Source organism: Coregonus clupeaformis, chromosome 37 (genome assembly GCF_020615455.1).
Source record: "Coregonus clupeaformis isolate EN_2021a chromosome 37, ASM2061545v1, whole genome shotgun sequence".
In the NCBI taxonomy this organism is placed as follows: domain Eukaryota; kingdom Metazoa; phylum Chordata; class Actinopteri; order Salmoniformes; family Salmonidae; genus Coregonus; species Coregonus clupeaformis.
The window spans coordinates 14,925,484-14,951,133 of record NC_059228.1 but is presented as its reverse complement, the minus strand read 5'-3'; the positions used below and the strand labels follow the sequence as shown (position 1 = coordinate 14,951,133).

The 25,650-nt window shown below is 43.2% G+C and overlaps 1 protein-coding gene across 6 annotated transcripts; it reads left to right on the top strand.

Annotated features, from left to right (window-relative positions):
• Window positions 1–2,978: 2,978 nt before the first annotated feature.
• Window positions 2,979–25,427, top strand: LOC121553272 (WASH complex subunit 2C). 6 transcript variants are annotated; one of them, XM_041866295.2, is made up of 30 exons: window positions 2,979–3,100; window positions 3,440–3,529; window positions 3,876–4,040; window positions 4,532–4,603; window positions 4,688–4,882; window positions 5,206–5,299; window positions 5,480–5,541; window positions 5,693–5,743; window positions 6,059–6,145; window positions 6,386–6,488; window positions 7,222–7,287; window positions 7,555–7,676; window positions 7,895–7,931; window positions 8,204–8,257; window positions 8,563–8,796; window positions 10,652–10,800; window positions 11,384–11,485; window positions 14,793–14,894; window positions 14,981–15,082; window positions 15,834–16,003; window positions 16,156–16,279; window positions 18,086–18,319; window positions 18,632–18,814; window positions 18,911–19,042; window positions 19,245–19,379; window positions 19,486–19,569; window positions 20,928–21,110; window positions 21,286–21,996; window positions 23,222–23,384; window positions 25,176–25,427. In XM_041866295.2, exons 2-30 carry the CDS (start codon window positions 3,443–3,445, stop codon window positions 25,322–25,324), a joined length of 4,152 nt encoding a protein of 1,383 aa, XP_041722229.2. In that variant the 5' UTR covers window positions 2,979–3,100; window positions 3,440–3,442; the 3' UTR covers window positions 25,325–25,427. The 6 variants fall into 6 exon arrangements, with proteins under 6 accessions (XP_041722229.2, XP_041722230.2, XP_041722228.2 ...); XM_041866296.2 differs by having other exon boundaries at window positions 5,690–5,743; window positions 6,404–6,488; XM_041866294.2 differs by having other exon boundaries at window positions 5,690–5,743; window positions 18,635–18,814.
• Window positions 25,428–25,650: the final 223 nt, after the last annotated feature.

Genomic DNA, 25,650 nt, shown 5'->3' with positions numbered 1-25,650 from the left:
CCACCCCCACAAAAAAAATAAAAAAATTAAAAAAGGTGGTTGTCCCACTGGCTATCATAAGTTGAATGCTGCAATTTGTAAGTCGCTCTGGATAAGAGCATCTGCTAAATGATGTAAATGTACATGTAATGAAATGATTACCTGTTTCTAAATATTTGGTCACATGATTAACTTAGTGTATGGTTTCCAATGACTGTATATAGTTCCTAGAAACAAGGGGTTGGTCATCACTAGCGACCACAGCCACAAAGTCATAAACACAGTCTATTTCTACAATTTATGTTCTTAAACTTAAAACTTAACCCTAACCCTAACCCTAACCCTAACCCTAACTTAACCCTAACCTTAACCACACTGCAAACCCTATGCCTAACCCTAACCTTAACCACACTGCTAACCCTATGCCTAACCCTAACCTTAACCACACTGCTAACCCTATGCCTAACCCTAACCTTAACCACACTGCTAACCCTATGCCTAACCCTAACCTTAACCACACTGCTAACCCTATGCCTAACCCTAACCTTAACCACACTGCTAACCCTAATGCCTAACCCTAACCTTAACCACACTGCTAACCCTATGCCTAACCCTAACCTTAACCACACTGCTAACCCTATGCCTAACCCTAACCTTAACCACACTGTTAACCCTATGCCTAACCCTAACCTTAACCCTAACCTTAACCACACTGCTAACCCTATGCCTAACCCTAACCTTAACCACACTGCTAACCCTATGCCTAACCCTAACCTTAACCACACTGCTAACCCTATGCTTAACCCTAACCTTAACCACACTGATAACCCTATGCTTAACCCTAAGCTTAACCACACTGCTAACCCTATGCCTAACCCTAACCTTAACCACACTGCTAACCCTATGCCTAACCCTAACCTTAACCACACTGCTAACCCTATGCTTAACCCTAACCCTAACCCTAACCCTATGCCTAACCCTAACCTTAACCACACTGCTAACCCTATGCCTAACCCTAACCTTAACCACACTGCTAACCCTAACCTTAACCACACTGCTAACCCTATGCCTAACCATAACCTTAACCACACTGCTAACCCTATGCTTAACCCTAACCTTAACCACACTGCTAACCCTATGCCTAACCATAACCTTAACCACACTGCTAACCCTATGCTTAACCCTAACCTTAACCACACTGCTAACCCTATGCTTAACCCTAACCTTAACCACACTGCTAACCCTATGCTTAACCCTAACCTTAACCACACTGCTAACCCTATGCTTAACCCTAACCTTAACCACACTGCTAACCCTATGCTTAACCCTAACCTTAACCACACTGCTAACTCTATGCTTAACCCTAACCTTAACCACACTGCTAACCCTATGCTTAACCCTAACCTTAACCACACTGCTAACCCTATGTCTGACCCTAACCTTAACCACACTGCTAACCATATGCTTAACCCTAACCTTAACCACACTGCTAACCCTATGCTTAACCATAACCTTAACCACACTGCTAACCCTATGCTTAACCCTAACCTTAACCACACTGCTAACCCTAATGCCTAACCCTAACCTTAACCACACTGCTAACCCTATGCTTAACCCTAACCTTAACCACACTGCTAACCCTAATGCCTAACCCTAACCTTAACCACACTGCTAACCCTATGCTTAACCCTAACCTTAACCACACTGCTAACCCTATGCCTAACCCTAACCTTAACCACACTGATAACCCTATGCTTAACCCTAAGCTTAACCACACTGCTAACCCTAACCTTAACCACACTGCTAACCTTAATGCCTAACCCTAACCACACTGCTAACCCTAATGCCTAACCCTAATCTTAACCACACTGCTAACCCTAATGCTTAATCCTAACCTTAACCACACTGCTAACCCTATGCTTAACCCTAACCTTAACCACACTGCTAACCCTATGCTTAACCCTAACCTTAACCATACTGCTAACCCTATGCTTAACCCTAACCTTAACCACACTGCTAACCCTATGCTTAACCCTAACCTTAACCACACAGCTAACCCTATGCTTAACCCTAACCTTAACCACACTGCTAACCCTATGCTTAACCCTAACCTTAACCACACTGCTAACCCTAATGCCTAACCCTAACCTTAACCACACTGCTAACCCTAATGCTTAACCCTAACCTTAACCACACTGCTAACCCTAATGCTTAACCCTAACCTTAACCACACTGCTAACCCTATGTCTGACCCTAACCTTAACCACACTGCTAACCCTAATGCTTAACCCTAACCTTAACCACACTGCTAACCCTATGCCTAACCCTAACCTTAACCACACTGCTAACCCTAATGCCTAACCCTAACCTTAACCACACTGCTAACCCTATGCTTAACCCTAACCTTAACCACACTGCTAACCCTATGTCTGACCCTAACCTTAACCACACTGCTAACCCTATGTCTGACCCTAACCTTAACCACACTGCTAACCCTAATGCTTAACCCTAACCTTAACTTGTGAAACTCAAGGGGTACCTCAACTAATGGTTATCCTTGGGATGCCCGTACCCTAAACCCTAACCCCTACCCTTACCTGTAACCCTTACCTAACCTTAACCCTAATCTTAACCCTTTCCTTAAACGTTTGAAACGTCAACTTCAATGGGGTGACGTCAGAGTTAGGACGTCCCAAGGATACAGTTTAGACATTTTCTTGCCTTTGGCATCGGTTACCCCACTCTCCCCTAGCGGGAAAAAAATGAATAAACTGCAGTGTTTCTCAAAAGATTAGACTTGGCCTAGAACAAATAAATGAATAATTCTAGCTAAGGAAAACTGCATGCAATTCAATAAAATAACAATGCATTCAACATAAACATTACATACCATACAAACAAAGTACTGTATGTATTGATTAATATTGCCAATTTAATGTAGTAACGTTGCATTGAGTCAGGTGACTGCCATCAGCTGATTGCCTCCAGACAGACAGATTATGGCCGACCTGTCAGAAGCTCAATGAGGAAACGGCTGAGTTTAGCATAATCGATTCTCTTTTTACGCCTTCTGGGGCTCATATTTCACTATCGTGGACAACATTTGCCAACAGTTACTAAGGTGAGTTTAATAAGAATATCGCTGAAAGAGCGTGAGTACGCTCTCAATGCATCATTGCCTAGCTAGCCAGTCCCAGGCGGTGCTTAAACGTTCCTTCAACTAACTAACTATCTATCATTCCAAATGACTTTTTGCGAAAGCTTGTGACTTCCCAATGAAACATTGCACCAACAATGTTCGTAAGCTAGTTTGCTAGCTAACGTTAACTAATCTGTCTTGCTTACATTGCAATAAAGCAGCCAGTGGAGACAATTTATTTGACTCGCATTTGCCAATCCATGCCTGTGTTGATAGGTCGCTATCAAGTTGTATAATTTGGGCTGCTTATTGACATATCAGGTAATGGATCGCCAAGTGTGGGAGAGACCCTGGACCTTGGAAGAGATGCGACAGACCAGCGCCAACTGGTCCCTGGCTGCAGACTCAGGAGTAGGCTAAGTGGAATTTGTTTATGGCCCTCATTTAGGCTTTGGTTATTATCTCTTGACTTATTCCGTTTCTGAATAACCGACTGTTTCTTCTGCATTTAACAATGTGTCATCTGCTGCCTTGGCAAGACAGCAACAAGGTGGCTGAAGCAGAAATAGACTGGCAGGCAGGCTCTCAGCCTCTGAATCTACATGTTATGGGTAGAGCAATCACATAGCATTGTAAACAGTAACACAACAGATTAACTACCTATATCTCTGTTGCAAAGACAATGTCCGCTACTGGACAAAAAGATACTGTTGAATAGATGAAAATTAAACAGCGGTTCGTATCCCCTCCTCCACAGCTCTTCCTGTTCCTGCAAGATTTCTCTCAGAGGATGCTGTCAAAGACTCATGAGATAGAGAAGCAGCTGGATGGACTGATCAGAGACAGCAAGGCCACAGACTGCTGCCTGCACACCGTCTTTAACGACTTCCTCATGCTCTCCAACACACAATTCATTGAAAACGTACGTTGTGGTGTGGACCGGAAATACCATGTCCGTGTTCATTAGAGCATTTTAACGGAAGAGAGCGGACTGAAACAGGGAAAGGACTACCTGTACTTGACTTTTCTAATAGATAACACATATTTATTTATTTTTTGCTTCAAATGTATGTTTTACTACAGTGTGCCCAAATGAACACGACCCATGTCTTGTTCCTCTGTTGAGCTAGGTGCCCCTCTTCTTTAGAGGATGGCTGTGCTGTGTTTGACATTATCCAGGTCTTTTGAAACTTCACAAGCTTTTAACAAAATTAAGAAAAGATGAATCGTGCTACATGGTACGGAACTATGAGGAACTGATTCCTCTTGTGTTTAATTATGTGGCTGCTCATGATTCCTCCTCTTTTTCTTGACTATCACAGGGTGCTGTGTTACATTGATAGATTCTAACTCATTCTTCTTGTATTGATTGTGTGATATGTTATTGATCTTTGTGTTTGTTGACCTCATCAGAGAGTGTATGATGATGAGGAGGTGGAGGAGCCCGGGCCAAAGCCTGAGGTCTTGGAGAGACCGCCTGAGCAGGTAAATCATCGACCTACTTCTTCCTTGATGTGTTACGATGTTATGTATAGCCCTGTGACATCGTGATTTCCTCCCCGGGGATAGGTAAATTCAATTTCCCCGCGGGAGAAGACTCGTGAGCAGAAGGAAGCCGAGCTGATTCCAAAGGTCCAGGAAGCAGTGAACTACGGTCTGAGGGTGCTGGACTCTGCCTTTGAGCAGCTAGATATCAAGGCAGGAAACTCTGACTCAGAGGACGAGGAGGCCACAGACAGAGTGGAGCCCATACTGGAACCCAAGGTGAGGGTGGAATCATCTGGAAACATACAGGATTAGAGAGAAAATTCAAGTTGCTTACTTCCAGATATCGCGTTAGGACTAATACCTGCCCAGTACAGTCAAGGGAGGATGGCCAATTTTTCTACGCCACTATTCTTCTGATCTCTCTTTGGGGTCTAGGCCGTGTTAAGCACTTTGTGAAAACTGTTGATGTACACTTTTTTATTTTTAGACTAACATTTGATTTGAATGATTCTGCCCGTATTGACCAATGATGTTATCTCTTGCCGCTTCTTCCCCACTCTTTCTTTCTCCAACCCACCTCTCTCTCTCTCTCTCTGTAGGACCTGTATGTGGACAGGCCTTTACCGTATCTGATTGGCTCTCAGCTCTTTATGGCGCAAGACGACATAGGACTGGGAGACCTCTCCAGTGAAGGTAGGTCACCTCACCTCTACGTTCTTCATGTACTATTTCTACTGAAGGAGGGTGTGTGTGTTCTTTGCATGTGTTTATGTAGTTAGTGTTCAACACTCTTCCAAGCATAGTGTTTCTAGTCTAACATTAGTCATGTTTCTCAGAGAGAAAGTGAAACTGATGTAATTTTTTACTTCACAGAAATGTCAATCGACAGCGATCGAGACAGCGTCATCGAGAGCGGAGATGGCAAAGATGTGGGCGTAAGTCTTTTTCATCTTTTCATCCAGAAAGAGTCAGATCTTTTTTTTAACAGAGTGAAGTTGGCATTATTGTACATCCTCAAAATAAGTTGAAAATACTGACAATTTGATTTAGATAACTTTATTATCCCTGTGGTGTTTGTGACAGCAGTCAGATGACGACTTTGACCAGGAGGTGGAGGGGCCAGGCAGCATTAAGAAGGTGAAGGTCAATTTCACTGTGACTGTCAGGGTCAACGTTCAAACCCAGAGTTAGTGGATATCTCTGTGATAACAATAAAAAAACATACAGGATTGTATCTCTGTGTGCACAATTCTGACAATGGATGATTAGGGTATTTGCCAATTTAATTAATGATGTAACACAACAGAAAAGTGTGTGATTGATTGAATCCTACCTACACTCTGGACACTGGCATGCTGTTGTTCATGGCGACGATGGTAATGATAACACCTTAGTGAGGATTGTGATGTTATTTGCAACCTCATGGATGACATTGAATGATTTCCCCTGCAGAAGTCGTCTATGTTGAGTGTTGAGGAGGACGAGGAGGGGGATTCAGACATATTTGGAGAATCGGACAGCGATGAAGATGACAGAAAGGTATGTTTGATTATAGTTTGCTGGTGGAGACTGATACTAACATTATTACGGACAGATAATTTATGAAATGTAACTATCCTTTATCTAGGTAAGTCAACATTGCTAATACATTAGTTTTATGACTTGAGGGAACATAATGGATGTGTCATGTCTCAGCTATTGAATGTAGATGTAAATGTGAAATATTTGTGTCCCCTTGCATTAATATTGATGTTCTATTCCACCTCTCTTTTACGGAAGTCTTTGTGTCACATTCAGAACACAGGACCATCATCCTTTGCTGATGAGCTGGCCGCCAGAATCAAAGGGGAACCTATCAGCAAGCCGGAGGGAGATCGCACATGTATGTTGGTTTGATATTACCTGTATTGCAAATTATTCATTATCACCTCCACAATTTCTTTGTTTATCTTAAACATATAATGCTTTCTGTATGAGCTCATCTGCTAGCCTGGGTACCAGTGTGTTTCTGCTAGCCTGGGTACCAGTGTGTTTCTGCTAGCCTGGGTACCAGTGTGTTTCTGCTAGCCTGGGTACCAGTGTGTTTCTGCTTTAGCCAACTTATTGCCAAATGATCGTAGTGCCCTGTGTTTTGTGCATTAATGTGACATGCCTGGATTTTTTTATTGAAAGCTTTTTCATCAAAATGTCCCCTTTTTCTTTTTGTGACAGATGGTCCAGCACCACCCTAAGACAATTGCTTGAATTTTTTATGTAATTCTCAATTCAGGCTTAAAATACAGGATAACGTCTTGCTATGTCATATGACTGCACAAAACAGTCTGGCACCCAGATCTAATGATACACTGCACTCAATTGAAGAACAATCTGCCTAAATTCATGTATCTGTCCTCTCTGTTTTGATTATTATGGTCACTGTTTGCTCCATACAAGTTTCAAGATGTGTTTTCAGTTGGCACGTTTGTACATAATGTAGGTCATACATCAAATGTGATGTCATAATGCAAATAATGTCTCAGTCTTGGCAGATTACAACAGCACATACATGTTTCACTACATATCATTGTTCTGCATGTGCATGCTCATGTTTCCTTCCCCGTGTCACTTCTCTGAAGCGTTGTCGTCTGCCTCTAAGAAGAACAGTAAAGCAAAGAAGGAGCCCAAGCCTGAGTGGCCACCGGGTAGGACAGCAATTCACTCACTTATCTAAAATAGTTTTCTTTACTACGCATTGTGTACAAGCACCTAATCTCACACTATGTATCCATTTATATTGTATCTGCTAAGCTAACTGTTACTTCATAACACTTCAGTCAGAAGAGCATCAGTGGAGTTGGTCTCGCTGCAAAGTGACTGAATTAGATATAATTTCACAAGCAGTCATGACATTGTGGTATTTACCAGTAATTTCGTTGACTTGTTGTTGACACCTGTTTGTGTTGTTGTAGCTGTTGAAGATGACAGCGAGGAGTTGTTCGGGCTGCACAAGATGGAGGATGAGAACTTCTCTCCGTTTGGAGGGAAAGGAAGCCTCTTCAGCGGAGGGAGAGGACTGTTTGATGATGAGGAGGTAGGCTCACCTGAACGCCATTTTGTAGCTTCCATATCTTACTTTTTCCATGTTACTTACCCATTGTAATTTCACATAAGATGATGGATAGAAATCAATAAGCGAACCGTTCAAAGAAAACAATCAATCTACAGCCTGTTAAATGCTCCCAAAGAGTACATGAAATGAGTTTTGTCTGAAACCATAGTGACCCTAATGATATGCCGTTTGTTGTCCAGGGGGATCTGTTCTCTGTAGCAGAGGAGAAGACCTCAGGTAATTATAGCCATACAACCATCTGTTGAAACTCCAAGGCTGTTTTCATTAGGGCACACTTTAGATGTTTCAGATAGTAGCTTTCCATTTCTCTCAGTTTCGGGATGTTTTCTTATACGTGAATTGAGAATGTTGTGCAATGGCTGTGTTCACTGTTTCTAATTTAATTTTCGTGGGTTACCTTATTCATTTTGAGAAATGCTTTTTCCTGGACAGTATAGAGACTTTGACCTGTTAACAGAACCTGTATGTCTCTATTGTGTTTCTGCCAGAACCTGTCAAGCCTGCTACGAAGATTCCTTCAGGGGCTGTGTCAATATTCCCAGGTAACAGAAACATACCCCAAGGACAGCAAAGGCCTTTCAAAGATGATAAAGATGATTACATAGTAATAACAGGGTTACTCAGGAATGGGAAGGACACTTTTCTGGGGCTTGAGGACATAATGCCTCTTTAGATTTGGTCTTGCCTTTCTGAAACGGAATTAGATTTATTCAATTCAAACTAAATACTACTACAAAACACGACTACAGACAGTCTACGATGTTGACAATTCTGTGATGGTATTGACAAGTTCATCCTCTACAGATTTGATCTGACAAGTCTATCCTGTCCTGTTCTTTCCCCATAGAGAACAGCCTGTTTGGCACTCCCAATGACTCTGACTCAGTGGAGGGTAGAGAAAGAGGTATCCCAGACAAACCCAACAAGACCCAGACATCAGCCCCTAGAAAGACCGCAGGAGGAAGAGGAAGAGGAGGAGGAAGAGGAGGAGGAAGAGGAAGAGGAGGAGGAGGAGGGGGGGGGCTGTTCGATGAGGAGGATGTCTTCTTCACCGGTAAAAGCCTTAAAAAGTCCAGCTCAGGTAAGTCAGTCGAACCGTAACCTCTCTCTCTAACACGGTGGGCAAGATCCGAACTTGAGATCAACGATCGTAAATATCAGTGAAAATCTTACGTTGACATCACGCTAATACATCATTTACTCTTACAGTGAGGGGAAAAAAGTATTTGATCCCCTGCTGATTTTGTACGTTTGCCCACTGACAATGAAATGATCAGTCTATAATTTTAATGGTAGGTTTATTTGAACAGTGAGAGACAGAATAACAACAAAAAAATCCAGAAAAACGCATGTCAAAAATGTTATGAATTGATTAGCATTTTAATGAGGGAAATAAGTATTTGACCCCCTCTCAATCAGACAGATTTCTGGCTCCCGGGTGTCTTTTATACAGGTAACGAGCTGAGATTAGGAGCACACTCTTAAAGGGAGTGCTCCTAATCTCAGTTTGTTACCTGTATAAACGACACCTGTCCACAGAAGCAATCAATCAATCAGATTCCAAACTCTCCTCCATGGCCAAGACCAAAGAGCTCTCCAAGGATGTCAGGGACAAGATTGTAGACCTACACAAGGCTGGAATGGGCTACAAGACCATCGCCAAGCAGCTTGGTGAGAAGGTGACAACAGTTGGTGCGATTATTCGCAAATGGAAGAAACACAAAATAGCTGTCAATCTCCCTCGGCCTGGGGCTCCATGCAAGAACACACCTCGTGGAGTTGCAATGATCATGAGAACGGTGAGGAATCAGCCCAGAACTACACAGTAGGATCTTGTCAATGATCTCAAGGCAGCTGGGACCATAGTCACCAAGAAAACAATTGGTAACACACTACACCGTGAAGGACTGAAATCCTGCAGCGCCCACAAGGTCCCCCTGCTTAAGAAAGTACATATACAGGGCCGTCTGAAGTTTGCCAATTAACATCTGAATGATTCAGAGGAGAACTGGGTGGAAGTGTTGTGGTCAGACAAGACCAAAATCGAGCTCTTTGGCATCAACTCAACTCGCCGTGTTTGGAGGAGGAATGCTGCCTATGACCCCAAGAACACCATCCCCACCGTCAAACATGGAGGTGGAAACATTATGCTTTGGGGGTGTTTTTCTGCTAAGGGGACAGGACAACTTCACTGCATCAAAGGGACGATGGACGGGGCCATGTACCGTCAAATCTTGGGTGAGAACCTCCTTCCCTCAGCCAGGGCATTGAAAATGGGTCGTGGATGGGTATTCCAGCATGACAATGACCCAAAACACACGGCCAAGGCAACAAAGGAGTGGCTCAAGAAGAAGCACATTAAGGTCCTGGAGTGGCCTAGCCAGTCTCCAGACCTTAATCCCATAGAAAATCTGTGGAGGGAGCTAAATGTTCGAGTTGCCAAACGTCAGCCTCGAAAACCTTAATGACTTGGAGAAGATCTGCAAAGAGGAGTGGGACAGAATCCCTCCTGAGATGTGTGCAAACCTGGTGGTCAACTACAAGAAACGTCTGACCTCTGTGATTGCCAACAAGGGTTTTGCCACCAAGTACTAAGTCATGTTTTGCAGAGGGGTCAAATAGTTATTTCCCTCATTAAAATGCAAATCAATTTATAACATTTTTGACAAGCGTTTTTCTGGATTTTTGTTGTTGTTATTCTGTCTCTCACTGTTCAAATAAACCTACCATTAAAATTATAGACTGATCATGTCTTTGTCAGTGGGCAAACATACAAAATCAGCAGGGGATAAAATACTTTTTTCCCTCACTGTAGGTATGTGAATCAAGTTTTCACCTTATTTTTCATTCATGCAGTAAGTTTCACATCTTAGATCTTGCCACACTATGACTGTCTTTAGCACAAGCACTCATAATGTGTTGCCACCTGTGTTCAGCTGGACAGGAGAAACTCAAGCAGAAGAAGACAGTGGATCTGTTTGGAGGAGGTGATGAAGATGAGGATGGTGACATCTTCAGTGAGAGCTACGGCGCTCAGAGCAGGAGGGAGGTGGTGGAGGAGGAAGAAGAAGACGAGGTGAAAAAGGTGAATATACACACGTGTACAGAGCATTGTTTTTACGTATGCTATATCATAGGGCCTCCACTCACTGCTTTAGAATGTAGAGAAAAACGGGGTAATTCAACAGGGTGCTACGAAAGTCATGTCAAAATGTTGTAGAGTTCTATTGAGCAGTGACCACTTTTTGATCATGCCTGTGATGACATTCCATTTACTCTAAACATGCTAAATTCTCTGAGTAAATTGTCTAACCTTTGAACCATCTCTGGTAGTGACATGGGGTTTAGACTATTGTTTTTCTGACACAATTCTCTATTGAATGGACATATTTGTATATACCTTGAATTAATTAATACTTTTATGGGTGAACATCTTACATATTAAGTGGGATACTTGTTGATTGACTAACATTATTAGCGTGATCATGGTTATTAATTTAGGGGACTTGGGTATCATGATTACATGTTGCTTACTTACAGTAGTGTTGATGAGTTGCACTGATGATGGTTGTTGGTTTCAGTGATGAGTTGTGCTGAGGATGATGATGGTTGCTGTGATGAGGATGATGATGGTTGTGCTGAGGATGATGGTTGTTGGTTGTGTTTAGATGCCAGCAGGAGGTGTCTCCATGTTTGGTCCTGGTACCAAGAGCCTGCTGACTGAGGCACTGAAGAAACAACAGCCCTCCACCAGCCAAGAGTCAGAGGAGGTGGGAGTCCTCTTTCATCCATTCCATCATCTCTTTCTTCCATCTCTTTATCTATCTGCATTCTCTCTCTCTCTCTCTCTCTCTCTCTCTCTCTCTCTCTCTCTCTCTCTCTCTCTCTCTCTCTCTCTCTCTCTCTCTCACGCTCGCTCGCTCGCTCTCTTTCTTATATATATATATATAGTAGAGCTGTAAAACTCACAGGTGTGCTTCTTGTTTTTAACACTTATTCTTAAGTATGTGTCCATCACCTCAATCTTGTTGATGGAGGTACTTCTCATTCTTATCAATTACATCAATATCTACATGATCTGTACAAGGAATGCTTAGAATCAGGGTTCGCACAAGGTGCTTAAAGTACTTGAATTTGGCACTCTGAAATTCAAGTACTGGAATACATTCAAAATCAGACATTTTCTTAAGTTGGTACTTAAAAAGTACTTGAATTAAAATGAGAGGAGAACAGATAATGATCAAATGTTAATATGAAAAATATTAGAAAAATGTATTGGTCTTGCAAATTAATTTCCAGGCAGACTACCGAGTTTTGTTTCCTCACATGTTTTGCGCTGTGGTTGCCAGGCGAGTTCGCTCATTCCACCTACGCTGCTACTCAGTCAGGCAGGTACAGAACTGACTGATTAGGCGCCGCCAAATGTCACATCAATAGCTAAAATGCCGGTAAAATGTAGATTCAATCCTGCCTTTTGTGCATATGGAACATTTCTGGGATATTTTATTTCAGCTCATGAAACATGGGACCAACACTTTACATATTGCGTTTGATAGTTTTGTTCAGTATAGTTTACCCACCTTTTACCACTACATCACTGGACCCAACCAACACACACAGTATAAGGTGCAAAAAATACATCAGACTTTGACATGGTGAGCATGGGTGAATCGGCCCAGAAGAGTCACATGAACGGGAAAAGACACAACGCTGCATCCTGCGCTGGTGCCAGTTCAACATAAAAAAAAGTTTTCTCTGCATCAACCTCCAGAGTTTTTTTGCTAATCGCCTCATTCACGGGGCGCCCGCGATATTACGCTTTATCAAGCGGCAGCCGTGCTCCTGCCGTTCTGGTGGCCGTTCACATGCTGTTTTTCTCACACAGCCCACACGCCCTTCTCCCGACCGGCGACACTAAAGCTGCCAGTCGGAAACAAGACACTTTTTCGTAGCTATTAAGTAGTAGATTCCCAAATGCCCAATAAAAGCACAGGCATTAAGCTGGAATTGTGTAGTAATGTGACTAGGACATGTGTTCACCACTCAAATCATCACTACTCAAATCATCACTACTCAAATCATCACTACTCAAATCATCACTACTCAAATCATCACTACTCAAATTACAAAATCATCAGTACTGACTTACCACTCATGTACAGTGGGGAAAAAAAGTATTTAGTCAGCCACCAATTGTGCAAGTTCTCCCACTTAAAAAGGAGAGAGGCCTGTAATTTTCATCATAGGTACACGTCAACTATGACAGACAAATTGAGAAAAAGAATTCCAGAAAATCACATTGTAGGATTTTTTATGAATTTATTTGCAAATTATGGTGGAAAATAAGTATTTGGTCACCTACAAACAAGCAAGATTTCTGGCTCTCACAGACCTGTAACTTCTTCTTTAAGAGGCTCCTCTGTCCTCCACTCGTTACCTGTATTAATGGCCCCTGTTTGAACTTGTTATCAGTATAAAAGACACCTGTCCACAACCTCAAACAGTCACACTCCAAACTCCACTATGGCCAAGACCAAAGAGCTGTCAAAGGACACCAGAAACAAAATTGTAGACCTGCACCAGGCTGGGAAGACTGAATCTGCAATAGGTAAGCAGCTTGGTTTGAAGAAATCAACTGTGGGAGCAATTATTAGGAAATGGAAGACATACAACACCACTGATAATCTCCCTCGATCTGGGGCTCCACGCAAGATCTCACCCCGTGGGGTCAAAATGATCACAAGAACGGTGAGCAAAAATCCCAGAACCACACGGGGGGACCTAGTGAATGACCTGCAGAGAGCTGGGACCAAAGTAACAAAGCCTACCATCAGTAACACACTACGCCGCCAGGGACTCAAATCCTGCAGTGCCAGACGTGTCCCCCTGCTTAAGGCAGTACATGTCCAGGCCCATCTGAAGTTTGCTAGAGTGCATTTGGATGATCCAGAAGAGGATTGGGATAATGTCATATGGTCAGATGAAACCAAAATAGAACTTTTTGGTAAAAACTCAACTCGTCATGTTTGGAGGACAAAGAATGCTGAGTTGCATCCAAAGAACACCATACCTACTGTGAAGCATGGGGGTGGAAACATCATGCTTTGGGGCTGTTTTTCTGCAAAGGGACCAGGACGACTGATCCGTGTAAAGGAAAGAATGAATGGGGCCATGCATCGTGAGATTTTGAGTGAAAACCTCCTTCCATCAGCAAGGGCATTGAAGATGAAACGTGGCTGGGTCTTTCAGCATGACAATGATCCCAAACACACCGCCCGGGCAACGAAGGAGTGGCTTCGTAAGAAGCATTTCAAGGTCCTGGAGTGGCCTAGCCAGTCTCCAGATCTCAACCCCATAGAAAATCTTTGGAGGGAGTTGAAAGTCCGTGTTGCCCAGCGACAGCCCCAAAACATCACTGCTCTAGAGGAGATCTGCATGGAGGAATGGGCCAAAATACCAGCAACAGTGTGTGAAAACCTTGTGAAGACTTACAGAAAACGTTTGACCTGTGTCATTGCCAACAATGGGTATATAACAAAGTATTGAGAAACTTTTGTTATTGACCAAATACTTATTTTCCACCATAATTTGCAAATAAATTCATTAAAAATCCTACAATGTGATTTTCTGGATTTCTTTTTCTCATTTTGTCTGTCATAGTTGACGTGTACCTATGATGAAAATTATAGGCCTCTCATCTTTTTAAGTGGGAGAACATGCACAATTGATGGCTGACTAAATACTTTTTTTCCCCACTGTATGTAGTGAAACGTAGAACTTGTAAGGTAGTGATGAATACTAAGTTCATTTTTTTTTCCTCAATGAGGCTGTAGCGATATACTGCCACCAGGTGGTGACTAGAAACAATTACATAATATGAACTATTACAATTTGATGGTTCTTGAAAATAAATATGAATGCTTGAAAAAGTACTTGAAAGTCCTTGAATTTGAATTGCCACTGTCTGTACGAACCCTGTAGGATGTTCGGGGTGATCATGAAACATGATAAAGATATTGTATATGCTTTATTGTTTTACAGTTTTAACCCCACCTTTCTGTCCCTGTCTTTCTACAGATATGTCCAACCATCCCTAAGAGTCAGTCCAAGCCTGAACCCACACCTCAGAGCAAAGCCAGCAAAGCTCCTCTGTCCATCTTTGATGACGAGGAGGAAGAGGTGAGAAGATGAGCCTGACCTATATCAGTCCATAAAATATGATTAATTTGCATCTTCATATCTAACCACTTCCTTTCATCATGCAGGATCTGTTTGCGTCTGCAAAGAAGTCTAAACCAAGCCAAGCTGAAGCCGTCACACCACATGTCAAAAAACATCTCTCTATCGCCCTCTTCAGTGATGACAAGGTAATGGGAGGGAACGGAACCTTGCTACATAAACTTCAGTTCAACTTCAGCCTTTCAGAAAATAATGCCTAGCCCCCTCCTGTAGCCACTCCCCCTTTGGTATTCACAGATCTGAAATAACTGGAGAGGTGTGTGGGCAATTCCACGGTAACGGAGTGATACTGAGACTCCGTTTTTACCATCTTAAAAAGGTATGTAAAAAAAAAAAAAAAAAAAACAATGATTGCAAAGTTAAACAAACCATACAACTCTAGGCACAAGGAAAACACATTTACTTGAAGAACAGTACAGATGTAAAGTTTGGTAACAGAATGAGGGCACCAACAGCACAAACTGTCATTCTGTTACCAAACTTTGCATCTGCACTGTTCTTCAAGTAAATGTGTTTTTGTAACAATTTCTGTGGAAATTGTTAAACGTTGTCCTTGTGCATAGGGTTGTATGGTTTGTTTAACTTTTTAATCATTGGTTTTTGTTTGACATACATTTTAAAGTGAAAGATCTGAGTCTCTGCATCAGTCTGTAACCGTGGAATTGCCCATAGCCAATATGGTGATGGCAACTCCATCCAATGGGCTTAGGACAGCTTCAGATATGAATTAGCTTACAACCATCCTATTCCTACAAATCTGCAAACACCAGAAGGGTATGGGGCAAGGGCCAGATTTTGAACCGGGCTTGATAGTGAAGGTTGTCTCTAATACTTCAACAGATGCTATCTATTTAACCCTTTGTATTCTGTCTGTATCAGGACCAGTGGATGAACTCCAAGCCTAGTGCTGGTAAGACAGAGGGTAAGACTGGAGGGATGAAGTCCAGTGATAGCGCCCCATCTAGTCTACCCAGTGTCATAGCAGCTCCTAAAGACAGCCTGTTCGATGAGGATGATGACGATCTCTTTGCTACTACCAAGGAGTCGAGGTAAACTTCATATCCATAGTAGACAACAATGGAGACATTATGGTAAAATGTTTGACTAGTGCCCCCCCAAAAATACAAAAACATGGTTGACTCAACCTATAGTTAGGGTCTTAGTGTCGTTTTGATGGGTGTAAATGGCTGTGTTGATGCAGTCAGAAGAAGCCACAGAGAGTGTCTCTCCTGTTTGAAGATGAGACTGAGGATGATGAAGATACGCGATGCCTCTTCGGCTTCAAACCAGCCGTCAACAACAGCTCTACTCTAGCTGACCCTAAAGTAAGCCTGGGTTACAGATTCTGGCTGTGTCACAAATGGCACCCTATTCCCTATATAGTGCACTATATAGGGAATATGGTGCAAATTTGGGAAGCAGCCACTGTCATGAATGAATAATCTATAGGTGAAAAGCCTTTGAGGGAACAATGGAATTCAGTGATATGTAGGCTCTTATCTATTATTTTAAAACAATGAAAATATTGAATTAAAATGTGTTTTTATTCATGATAGTTTTCTTGAGAAAGTACAGTTTTTATGTACTCTTCATGGAATATATGTGTGGTAACATCCCTGCAGTGATATGTACAGTGCCTTGCAAAAGTATTCATCCCCCTTGGTGTTTTTTCCTATTTTGTTACATTACAACCTGTAATTTAAATTGATTTTTATTTGGATTTCATGCAATGGACATACACAAAATAGTCAAAATTGGTGAAGTGAAATGAAAAAAAATAACTTGTTTCAAAGAAGCCCCTAAATAAGATCTGGTGCAACCAATTACTTTCAGAAGTCACATAATTAGTTAAATAAAGTCCACCTGTGTGCAATGTAGGTGTCTCATGATCTGTCACATGATCTCAGTATATATACACCTGTTCTGAAAGGCCCCAGAGTCTGCAACACCACTAAGCAAGCGGCACCATGAAGACCAAGGAGCTCTCCAAACAGATCAGGGACAAAGTTGTGGAGAAGTACAGATCAGGGTTGGGTTATAAAAAAATATCAGAAACTTTGAACATCCCACGGAGCACCATTTAAAATCCATTATTAAAAAAAATGAAAAGAATATGGCACCACAACAAACCTGCCAAGAGAGGGCCGCCCACCAAAACTCACGGACCAGGCAAGGAGGGCATTAATCAGAGGCAACAGAGACCAAAGATAACCCTGAAAGAGCTGCAAAGCTCCACAGCGGAGATTGGAGTATCTGTCCATAGGACCACTTTAAGCCGTACACTCCACAGAGCTGGATTAAAATTGAGCTTTTTGGCCATCAAGGAAAACGCTATGTCTGGCGCAAACCCAACACCTCTCATCACCCCGAGAACACCATCCCCACAGTGAAGCATGGTAGTGGCAGCACCATGCTGTGGGGATGTTTTTCATCGGCAGGGACTGGGAAACTGGTCAGAATTGAAGGAATGATGGATGGCGCTAAATACAGGGAAATTCTTGAGGGGAAACCTGTTTCAGTCGTCCAGAGATTTGAGACTGGGACGGAGATTCACCTTCCAGCAGGACAATGACCCTAAGCATAATGCTAAAGCAACACTCGAGTGGTTTAAGGGAAACTGTCTTGGAATGGCCTAGTCATAGCACAGACCTCAATCCAATTGAGAATCTGTGGTATGACTTAAAGATTGCTGTACACCAGCGGAACCCATCCAACTTGAAGGAGCTGGAGCAGTTTTGCCTTGAAGAATGGGCAAAAATCCCAGTGGTTAGATGTGCCAAGCTTATAGAGACATGCCCCAAGAGACTTGCAGCTGTAATTGCTGCAAAAGGTGCCTCTACAAAGTATTGACTTTGGGGGGGGTGAATAGTTATGGACGCTTAAGTTTTCTGTTTTTTTTGTCTTATTTGTTTCACAAGAAAAAATATTTTGCATCTTCAAGGTGGTAGGCATGTTGTGTAAATCAAATGATACAAACCCCCCAAAAATCCATTTTAATTCCAGGTTGTAAGGCAACAAAATTGGGAAAATGCGAAGGGGGGTGAATTCTTTTGCAAGACACTGTATGTATGGTTGAATTTTAAAAAACTAGTCATTTACCCCGTAGCTCATGCCCTTGTCCTGTTCCCCAGACTCCTGCTGTGGCCTCCCCAGCCCCCTCGCTGTTCCACACAGACAAACCTGAGGAGGTGACGGCACCTCCTTCTCCCCCAGTGGATAAGAGGCGTGCAGAGAAGGAGAGGGTTGCGAAGGAGGGTCCTGAGGTACAGCCCCTGTCCTCTCCACTAGAGGGCAGTGAGAGTAAGAAGAAGCCATTAGGGGCCATCAGTCTGTTTGGAGGGATCAACGTGCTGGGAGCAGCCAAGGTGAGATGCTACAGAAGGCTCAGGGTAGAAGTTCTCTCTAAGCTCATCTAGGATCAGCTGAACTGAAATTTTGCCATAACCTAGTTTTGGTCATTTGGGTCGTTAATCAAATAATATTTCCTTGATACCTCACATCCTCTCTCCTCAAAACGCATTGGAGAAGAAAGCCTGAGGGGAGGGACCTTGGACCTTTTCTTCCAATATGGTTGAGGAGGCGGCAAGGAGAGAAGAAAGGTGAATTGAGATGGAGCCCTGCTCCTAAGTGTGAGGTGCTGTACTCACTCACTCTCTATCTTCCTGTCCCTTAACAAGCAGACTAAGAGCCCATTGGACGAGACGGATGGTGATGACTTCCTGTCTAAGGAGGGCTCGCCCCCCATGGAGAAGGAGGCCAAAACGAAGAACACTGTCAGTCTGTTTGATGACGAGGAGGGTGCTGACTGGACTGCCCCTGTCTCCATACCTAGCAAACCAACTGCCAAAAACACACTCAAGGTTTGTCTGGGTTCGTTTATTCATACTACTGACAATTCCTGTGTGTGTGAGTCTGTCTGTCTGTGTATGTGTGTAAATCCTGTGTCTGTGCGTTAGCCTGCAGAGGAGCGTCCTCGTACCAAGAGCAGCACCGGGGTGTTCCAGGATGAGGAACTGCTGTTCAGTCACACTCAGCAGAGAGACAACGACCCCGACGTTGACATCTTCGCCACGCCTGACAAGTCTGTGGTGAGTTCTAGGGACAGTAGACTCAGTGAGAGGGGAAAGGTGTTAGTGTTGGGCTAGAGCAAAAGCCTGCACTCACCAGGACCAGGGTGGATGTCTTGTATTGCATCAGCACATTGACGTGTACTAGTTGCTATTCCTTTTAGTGATAAATTAATTGTACTAATGATATTCGTGGTGATAAAGTGCTGTGTTCCTATCTCAGAGCTCCAGGCCCAGTAATGATAATTGCTCAGTGAAGTCCGGGCCCAGCTCAATAAGGTCGGCAGCACCAACACTTTTTAGTGATGAAGATGAAGATTACCTCTTCAGCTCTGTCAAGCCCAAAGCTCTTCGGCCGGTACCCTATTCTAAATCCCCTCAATCAATGAAAACAATAGGAATACAACTTGATTAATTTACTGATGACTGCACATCCTCAGTCCTTGTCTTTTATTTGACCTCAGAAAGTATCGGAGAAGCCCAGTAAACACAGTAAAGACGAGCCATCCCCAAAACCTTCTGTGACCGCACCAGTCACAGGGAGTGAGGTAAGGCTGAGGAAACAAAGAGTCTTAGGCAGGCAGCCCAATTCTGAATATTTTTTTTTACACTAATTGGTCTTTTGACCAATCGCATCAGATCTTTTCACATCAGATTTTTTTCAGAGCTGATCTGATTGGTCAAAAGACTAATTAGTGAAAAAAATATCAGAATTGGGCTGCCTGTGTAAATGCAGCCTTAGTGCTCTGCAGTCTATGTGATTGCCCATGTGTTTATGATTGAAGGGTTTCAGAATTTGAAGGATATCTATAGACAGTAATGCTCTCTCCTCTCAGTTGAGACTTATTATACTGTGATATATTTCAAAGGAGTGTTATCCAGGCTGTTACATTGCTTTTGGAGATACTCCTGTCTGTGTCTAGATTACTTAAAGGTCCAGTGCAGTCAAAAACGGGATTTTCCTATGTTTTAGATATATTTCCACACTGAGGTTGGAATAATATTGTGAAAATTATGATAATGTCCTTTTAGTGTAAGAGCTGTTTGAAAAGACCACCTGAAACTTCAGCCTGTTTTGGTGGGATGGAGTTTTAGGCTGCCTGGTTCCAAACCTCTCTGCCAATAACAGCTAGTTTTCCCGTCCACACTCAGACCACTCCCAGACAGTCCTAGCAAAATTATTGGTTGAAAAATTGCTCTTAGTTTTGTTTCTTATTTTCAATTAAAACGGTCAAAAATCACAGTAAGGTACTTAATTGTTACCAAGAAATAATTTGATATTCAGATAAAAACAGCTGCATTGGACCTTTAACCTGATCTATGTTGTTCAATTGCACAGAAGCCTTCACCAAGCCCTGTAAAATCTAAAGAGCCTTCGTCATGGATTGGAAAACTCCAAGTAAACATATATATATATTTTTTTTTAATCAGTCAACGTTTTACTCTATCTTTACTCTTTCTGAATGAGCATTCATTCTTCCAACGTGTTTTCTCTGCCAAACATAATTGAACCTCTGCCTTTGACATGAAACATGTCGTCTTGTCTTTTCCACTGCTGGCATAAAAGCTAAACTGAGACAGCGTGACTGTCAGATTGATTCACATAATATTTTGTTTTTTACCGTCAGTCTGAAAGCGATTGCTCAGCCTTTCTTCTTCCTGAAACTGCATGAATAGATGTCGTTCCTACGTCTACATTTTTACTTTCTTTATTCTTGGGCTCTCTTTCCTCTGTTTTGTCTACAGCTTTGTTCTGATGATCATGAGGGACTGCATTAACCAAATTACTTGTAAATCCAATTCTATAATGTGAGATCCATTTGCATGTGTCCTCACTGTGCTACAAACCCTCTCTTATAAAGGACTTTAGTTGGTGAACAAATGTGTTCCTCCTCCCCACTTTCAGACCGACCTGGTGATCAACCCTGCTGCCAACCTGCCCGGCGCGGTCCTACCAGGGATGAGCCCCAGCCCCAGCCTCACCTCCTCAGGCCTCAGCCCCAGTCTGCCAGGGACCCAGTCCCCTAGCGACGGAGGGGTTAGCTTCGACCACCCAGTCCAGGTGTCCGTGCTACAGAGTGCCAACAAGGTGGGTCAGAGGTCAGGCACTGGGGTGTGGTGGGCATAATGGAACACGGTGGGAGAAACAAAGAATGCCTACTTTTGATCCTCCAATGATAGAAATGTATAAAGCTCTAACCTTGTATCTTGTACCTTCCTGAATAAGCCCCTGTTATGACTCTGTGTGTCTTCTCTTCCTGTAGGGCCGAGCTAAAGGCTCCAGCCACCGCAGGCCCCAGACCAGGGCAGCACGGCAGACGGCAGCTCAGAGCTCTGTGGACCAGAGAGACCAGAACCAGGGAGAGGACCGGGCCGGACCCAGCCCAACCCTACCTAACCCAACCCAGCCTAGCCTGGCACTATCTAACCTAACCCTGCCCAGGCCTAGTCTACCCAACCAAGCCCCAACCACTGCCTTACCCTCCTCCTTACCTGCCTCCCAACCCACGCTCACCGATGTCTCTGTCAGACCGTCAGTGCTAACACTAGCAGTGTCCAACACCCCTCTAAAAAGAGAGACTTCTAAGGGTAGCAAGGTGAAGGTGCTGCCTTCTCCCGACGAGGCTGACCTGTTTGGCTCTGACAGCCTCTTCGGGTCTGTCCCTGCCCTAGCCCCAGCCCCCAATAATACCACCCACTCACCCAAACTCACCACAAAGACTACAGAGGGCGAGTTGACTCCGAAGAAGGAGAAAGAAGCGACCCCTCCGTCCCTCTTTGACGACCCCATGGGTGACCTTTTCCAGAAGGTGAAGCCGAGGTCAGCTAAGAAGGCAAAGGCCTCTTCCTTCCTGGAGGATGAAGAGGATATATTTGTGCTGGGAAAGAGCTCCACTCCCACTACTAACATTACTGCTGGGGGGAAAGTCACTAAGGCAGGGGGCAACTCTACTCCCAAACAGGACCTCTTCCAGGTATTGGTCATGATGATCAATATTGTCAGTCAATTGACCAATCAGTCAGTTTATTTATTTATTTATTTATTTATTTATTTATTGTACAGCCAGGAATTTACAATATCTTACAATCATTGAAATGTTAGTTTATTTTTCATCGTACTAGTTGGGGGGGGAAATATCGATAGTTACATATCGCAATATTATTTTGGACAATATTATATAGATACTTTGACTGAGTATTTTTATTTTGCTAGGTAGCAGTCGGTGGTACCTGTGCCAAAACTCTGGTATTTTTCATCCTATAGCTAGTTCTCCAACTTCTTTTTAAATAGTGAGACAACATGTTTTTATTTTCCTGATCAAAACTAATTTTGTCTGAGTAGACAGAACATTAGGAACACCTTCCTGTTAGAGTTGCACCCCCCCCCCCTTTTGCCCTCAGAACATCCTCAATTTGTCAGGGCATGGACTCTACAAGGTGTCGAAAGCACAGGGATGCTGGCCCATGTTTCCCACAGTTGTGTCAAGTTGGCTGGATGTCCTTTGGATGGTGGACCATTCTTGATACACACGGGAAACTGTTGAGTGTTTTTTTTTAAACGGCAGCGTTGCAGTTCTTGACACAAACTGGTGCACCTGGCACCTACTACCATACCCCGTTCAAAGGCACTTACTTTTTTGTCTTGCCCATTCACACTCTGAATGGCATACATACACAATCCATGTATCAATTGTCTCAAGGCTGAAAAATCCTTCTTTAACCTGTCTCCTCCCCTTCATCTACACTGATTTGAAGTGGATTTAACAAGTGACATCAATAAGGGATCATAGCTTTCACCTGGATTCACCTGGTCTATGTCATGGAAAGAGCAGGTGTTCTTAATGTTTTATATACTCTGTGAACAATAAGTTACGAACATCATTGCAATAAAATCGCAATATCGAATCGCAATACAAATGGAATCTTGAGAATCGCAATATCGGCACCTAAGTAGCATGATAATATAATATCTTGAGGTCCCTGGTAATTCTCAGCCCTACAGTACATTATAGTAGTCTAAATGCATTTGGTCTGGCTCAGCGCATGCTGACTCAGCCTATCTGCTTATCCAAGAGTCACGATCTCTGCAACAGGAGGTGGAGGGAAATCCATATATTCCTTGGAAAGTGTGTGTGTGTGTGTGTGTGTGTGTGTGTGTGTCTGCTTCTTGTCTGAATATGTCTGTTTCTGTTGTCCCAGGATGAAGCGGAGACTCCACCCAAAGCCCACAAAGAGAAATCCCTGGATGCCAGCCTGTTTGACGACAACGTTGACATCTTTGCTGATTTGACAGCCACTTCAAAACTGAAAGAGAAGAAGTCCAAGAAGGCGGAGACTAAATCAATATTTCATGATGATATGGGTGGGTGTTTGCAGAGCATATACAGTGGGGAAAAAAGTATTTAGTCAGCCACCAATTGTGCAAGTTCTCCCACTTAAAAATATGAGAGAGGCCTGTAATTTTCATCATTGGTACACGTCAACTATGACAGACAAAATGAGAAAAAAACATCCCGAAAATCACATTGTAGGATTTTTAATGAATTTATTTGCAAATTATGGTGGAAAATAAGTATTTGGTCAATAACAAAAGTTTCTCAATACTTTGTTATATACCCTTTGTTGGCAATGACACAGGTCAAACGTTTTCTGTAAGTCTTCACAAGGTTTTCACACACTGTTGCTGGTATTTTGGCCCATTCCTCCATGCAGATCTCCTCTAGAGCAGTGATGTTTTGGGGCTGTCGCTGGGCAACACTGACTTTCAACTCCCTCCAAAGATTTTCTATGGGGTTGAGATCTGGAGACTGGCTAGGCCACTCCAGGACCTTGGAATGCTTCTTATGAAGCCACTCCTTCGTTGCCCGGGCGGTGTGTTTGGGATCATTGTCATGCTGAAAGACCCAGCCACGTTTCATCTTCAATGCCCTTGCTGATGGAAGGAGGTTTTCACTCAAAATCTCACGATGCATGGCCCCATTCATTCTTTCCTTTACACGGATCAGTCGTCCTGGTCCCTTTGCAGAAAAACAGCCCCAAAGCATGATGTTTCCACCCCCATGCTTCACAGTAGGTATGGTGTTCTTTGGATGCAACTCAGCATTCTTTGTCCTCCAAACACGACGAGTTGAGTTTTTACCAAAAAGTTCTATTTTGGTTTCATCTGACCATATGACATTCTCCCAATCCTCTTCTGGATCATCCAAATGCACTCTAGCAAACTTCCGACGGGCCTGGACATGTACTGGCTTAAGCAGGGGGACACGTCTGGCACTGCAGGATTTGAGTCCCTGGCGGCGTAGTGTGTTACCGATGGTAGGCTTTGTTACTTTGGTCCCAGCTCTCTGCAGGTCATTCACTAGGTCCCCCCGTGTGGTTCTGGGATTTTTGCTCACCGTTCTTGTGATCATTTTGACCCCACGGGGTGAGATCTTGCGTGGAGCCCCAGATCGAGGGAGATTAACAGTGGTCTTGTATGTCTTCCATTTCCTAATAATTGCTCCCACAGTTGATTTCTTCAAACCAAGCTGCTTACCTATTGCAGATTCAGTCTTCCCAGCCTGGTGCAGGTCTACAATTTTGTTTATGGTGTCCTTTGACAGCTCTTTGGTCTTGGCCATAGTGGAGTTTGGAGTGTGACTGTTTGAGGTTGTGGACAGGTGTCTTTTATACTGATAACAAGTTCAAACAGGTGCCATTAATACAGGTAATGAGTGGAGGACAGAGGAGCCTCTTAAAGAAGAAGTTACAAGTCTGTGAGAGCCAGAAATCTTGCTTGTTTGTAGGTGACCAAATACTTATTTTCCACCATAATTTGCAAATAAATTCATTAAAAATCCTACAATGTGATTTTCTGGATTTTTTTCCCTCAATTTGTCTGTCATAGTTGACGTGTACCTACGATGAAAATGACAGGCCTCTCTCATCTTTTTAAGTGGGAGAACTTGCACAATTGGTGGCTGACTAAATACTTTTTTCCCCCACTGTATTTCGGAATATCTAGGTTTTGCATTGTTTGTTGTTCCTCAATAACTGTTTCAACATGCACCACAGACAAATATAGGTATGCGTGCACACACACATACACAGTCTTACAATACCATTGCCACCAGTTTGAACTGAAACATCTACTGGACATGCTTTCTCTCCACAGATGATGTCTTCTCTCCCAGCACTGTGAAGCCAATGGCCAAGCAGCCTCCATCCAAGTCCAAGAAGAGCCCTCCCTCCCAGGACACCAGTGCAGCGGACGACTCAGGCAACATCTTCGACGACCCTCTCAATGCTCTGGGCGGGAACTGAACCGTGGACCGTTCCTGAGGAGCTAAAAGTTTGAGTCCCAAATGACACCCTATTCCCTAGATAGTTCATTACTTTTGACCAGGGCCCATAGGGCTTTGCATCCCAAATGGCACCCTATTCCCTAGATAGTTCATTACTTTTGACCAGGGCCCATAGGGCTTTGCATCCCAAATGGCACCCTATTCCCTAGATAGTTCATTACTTTTGACCAGGGCCCAAAGGGTGTGCTCTATGTGGGGAATAGGGTGCCATTTGGGATGCAGTCCCTAATTGTACAGAAAACCTTTTGTTGTTTTGGAGGACTGAAAAAGGGGTTGGAGATATTA

Excerpts from the sequence above, each read along its gene's own strand:
- LOC121553272 (XM_041866293.2), top strand. The coding sequence starts at position 3,443 with ATGGATCGCCAAGTGTGGGAGAGACCCTGGACCTTGGAAGAGATGCGA. Across the intron at positions 3,530-3,875 it reads CCCTGGCTGCAGACTCAGGA|CTCTTCCTGTTCCTGCAAGA; the intron begins GTAGGCTAAGTG and ends CCTCCTCCACAG. Across the intron at positions 4,883-5,205 it reads AGCCCATACTGGAACCCAAG|GACCTGTATGTGGACAGGCC; the intron begins GTGAGGGTGGAA and ends CTCTCTCTGTAG.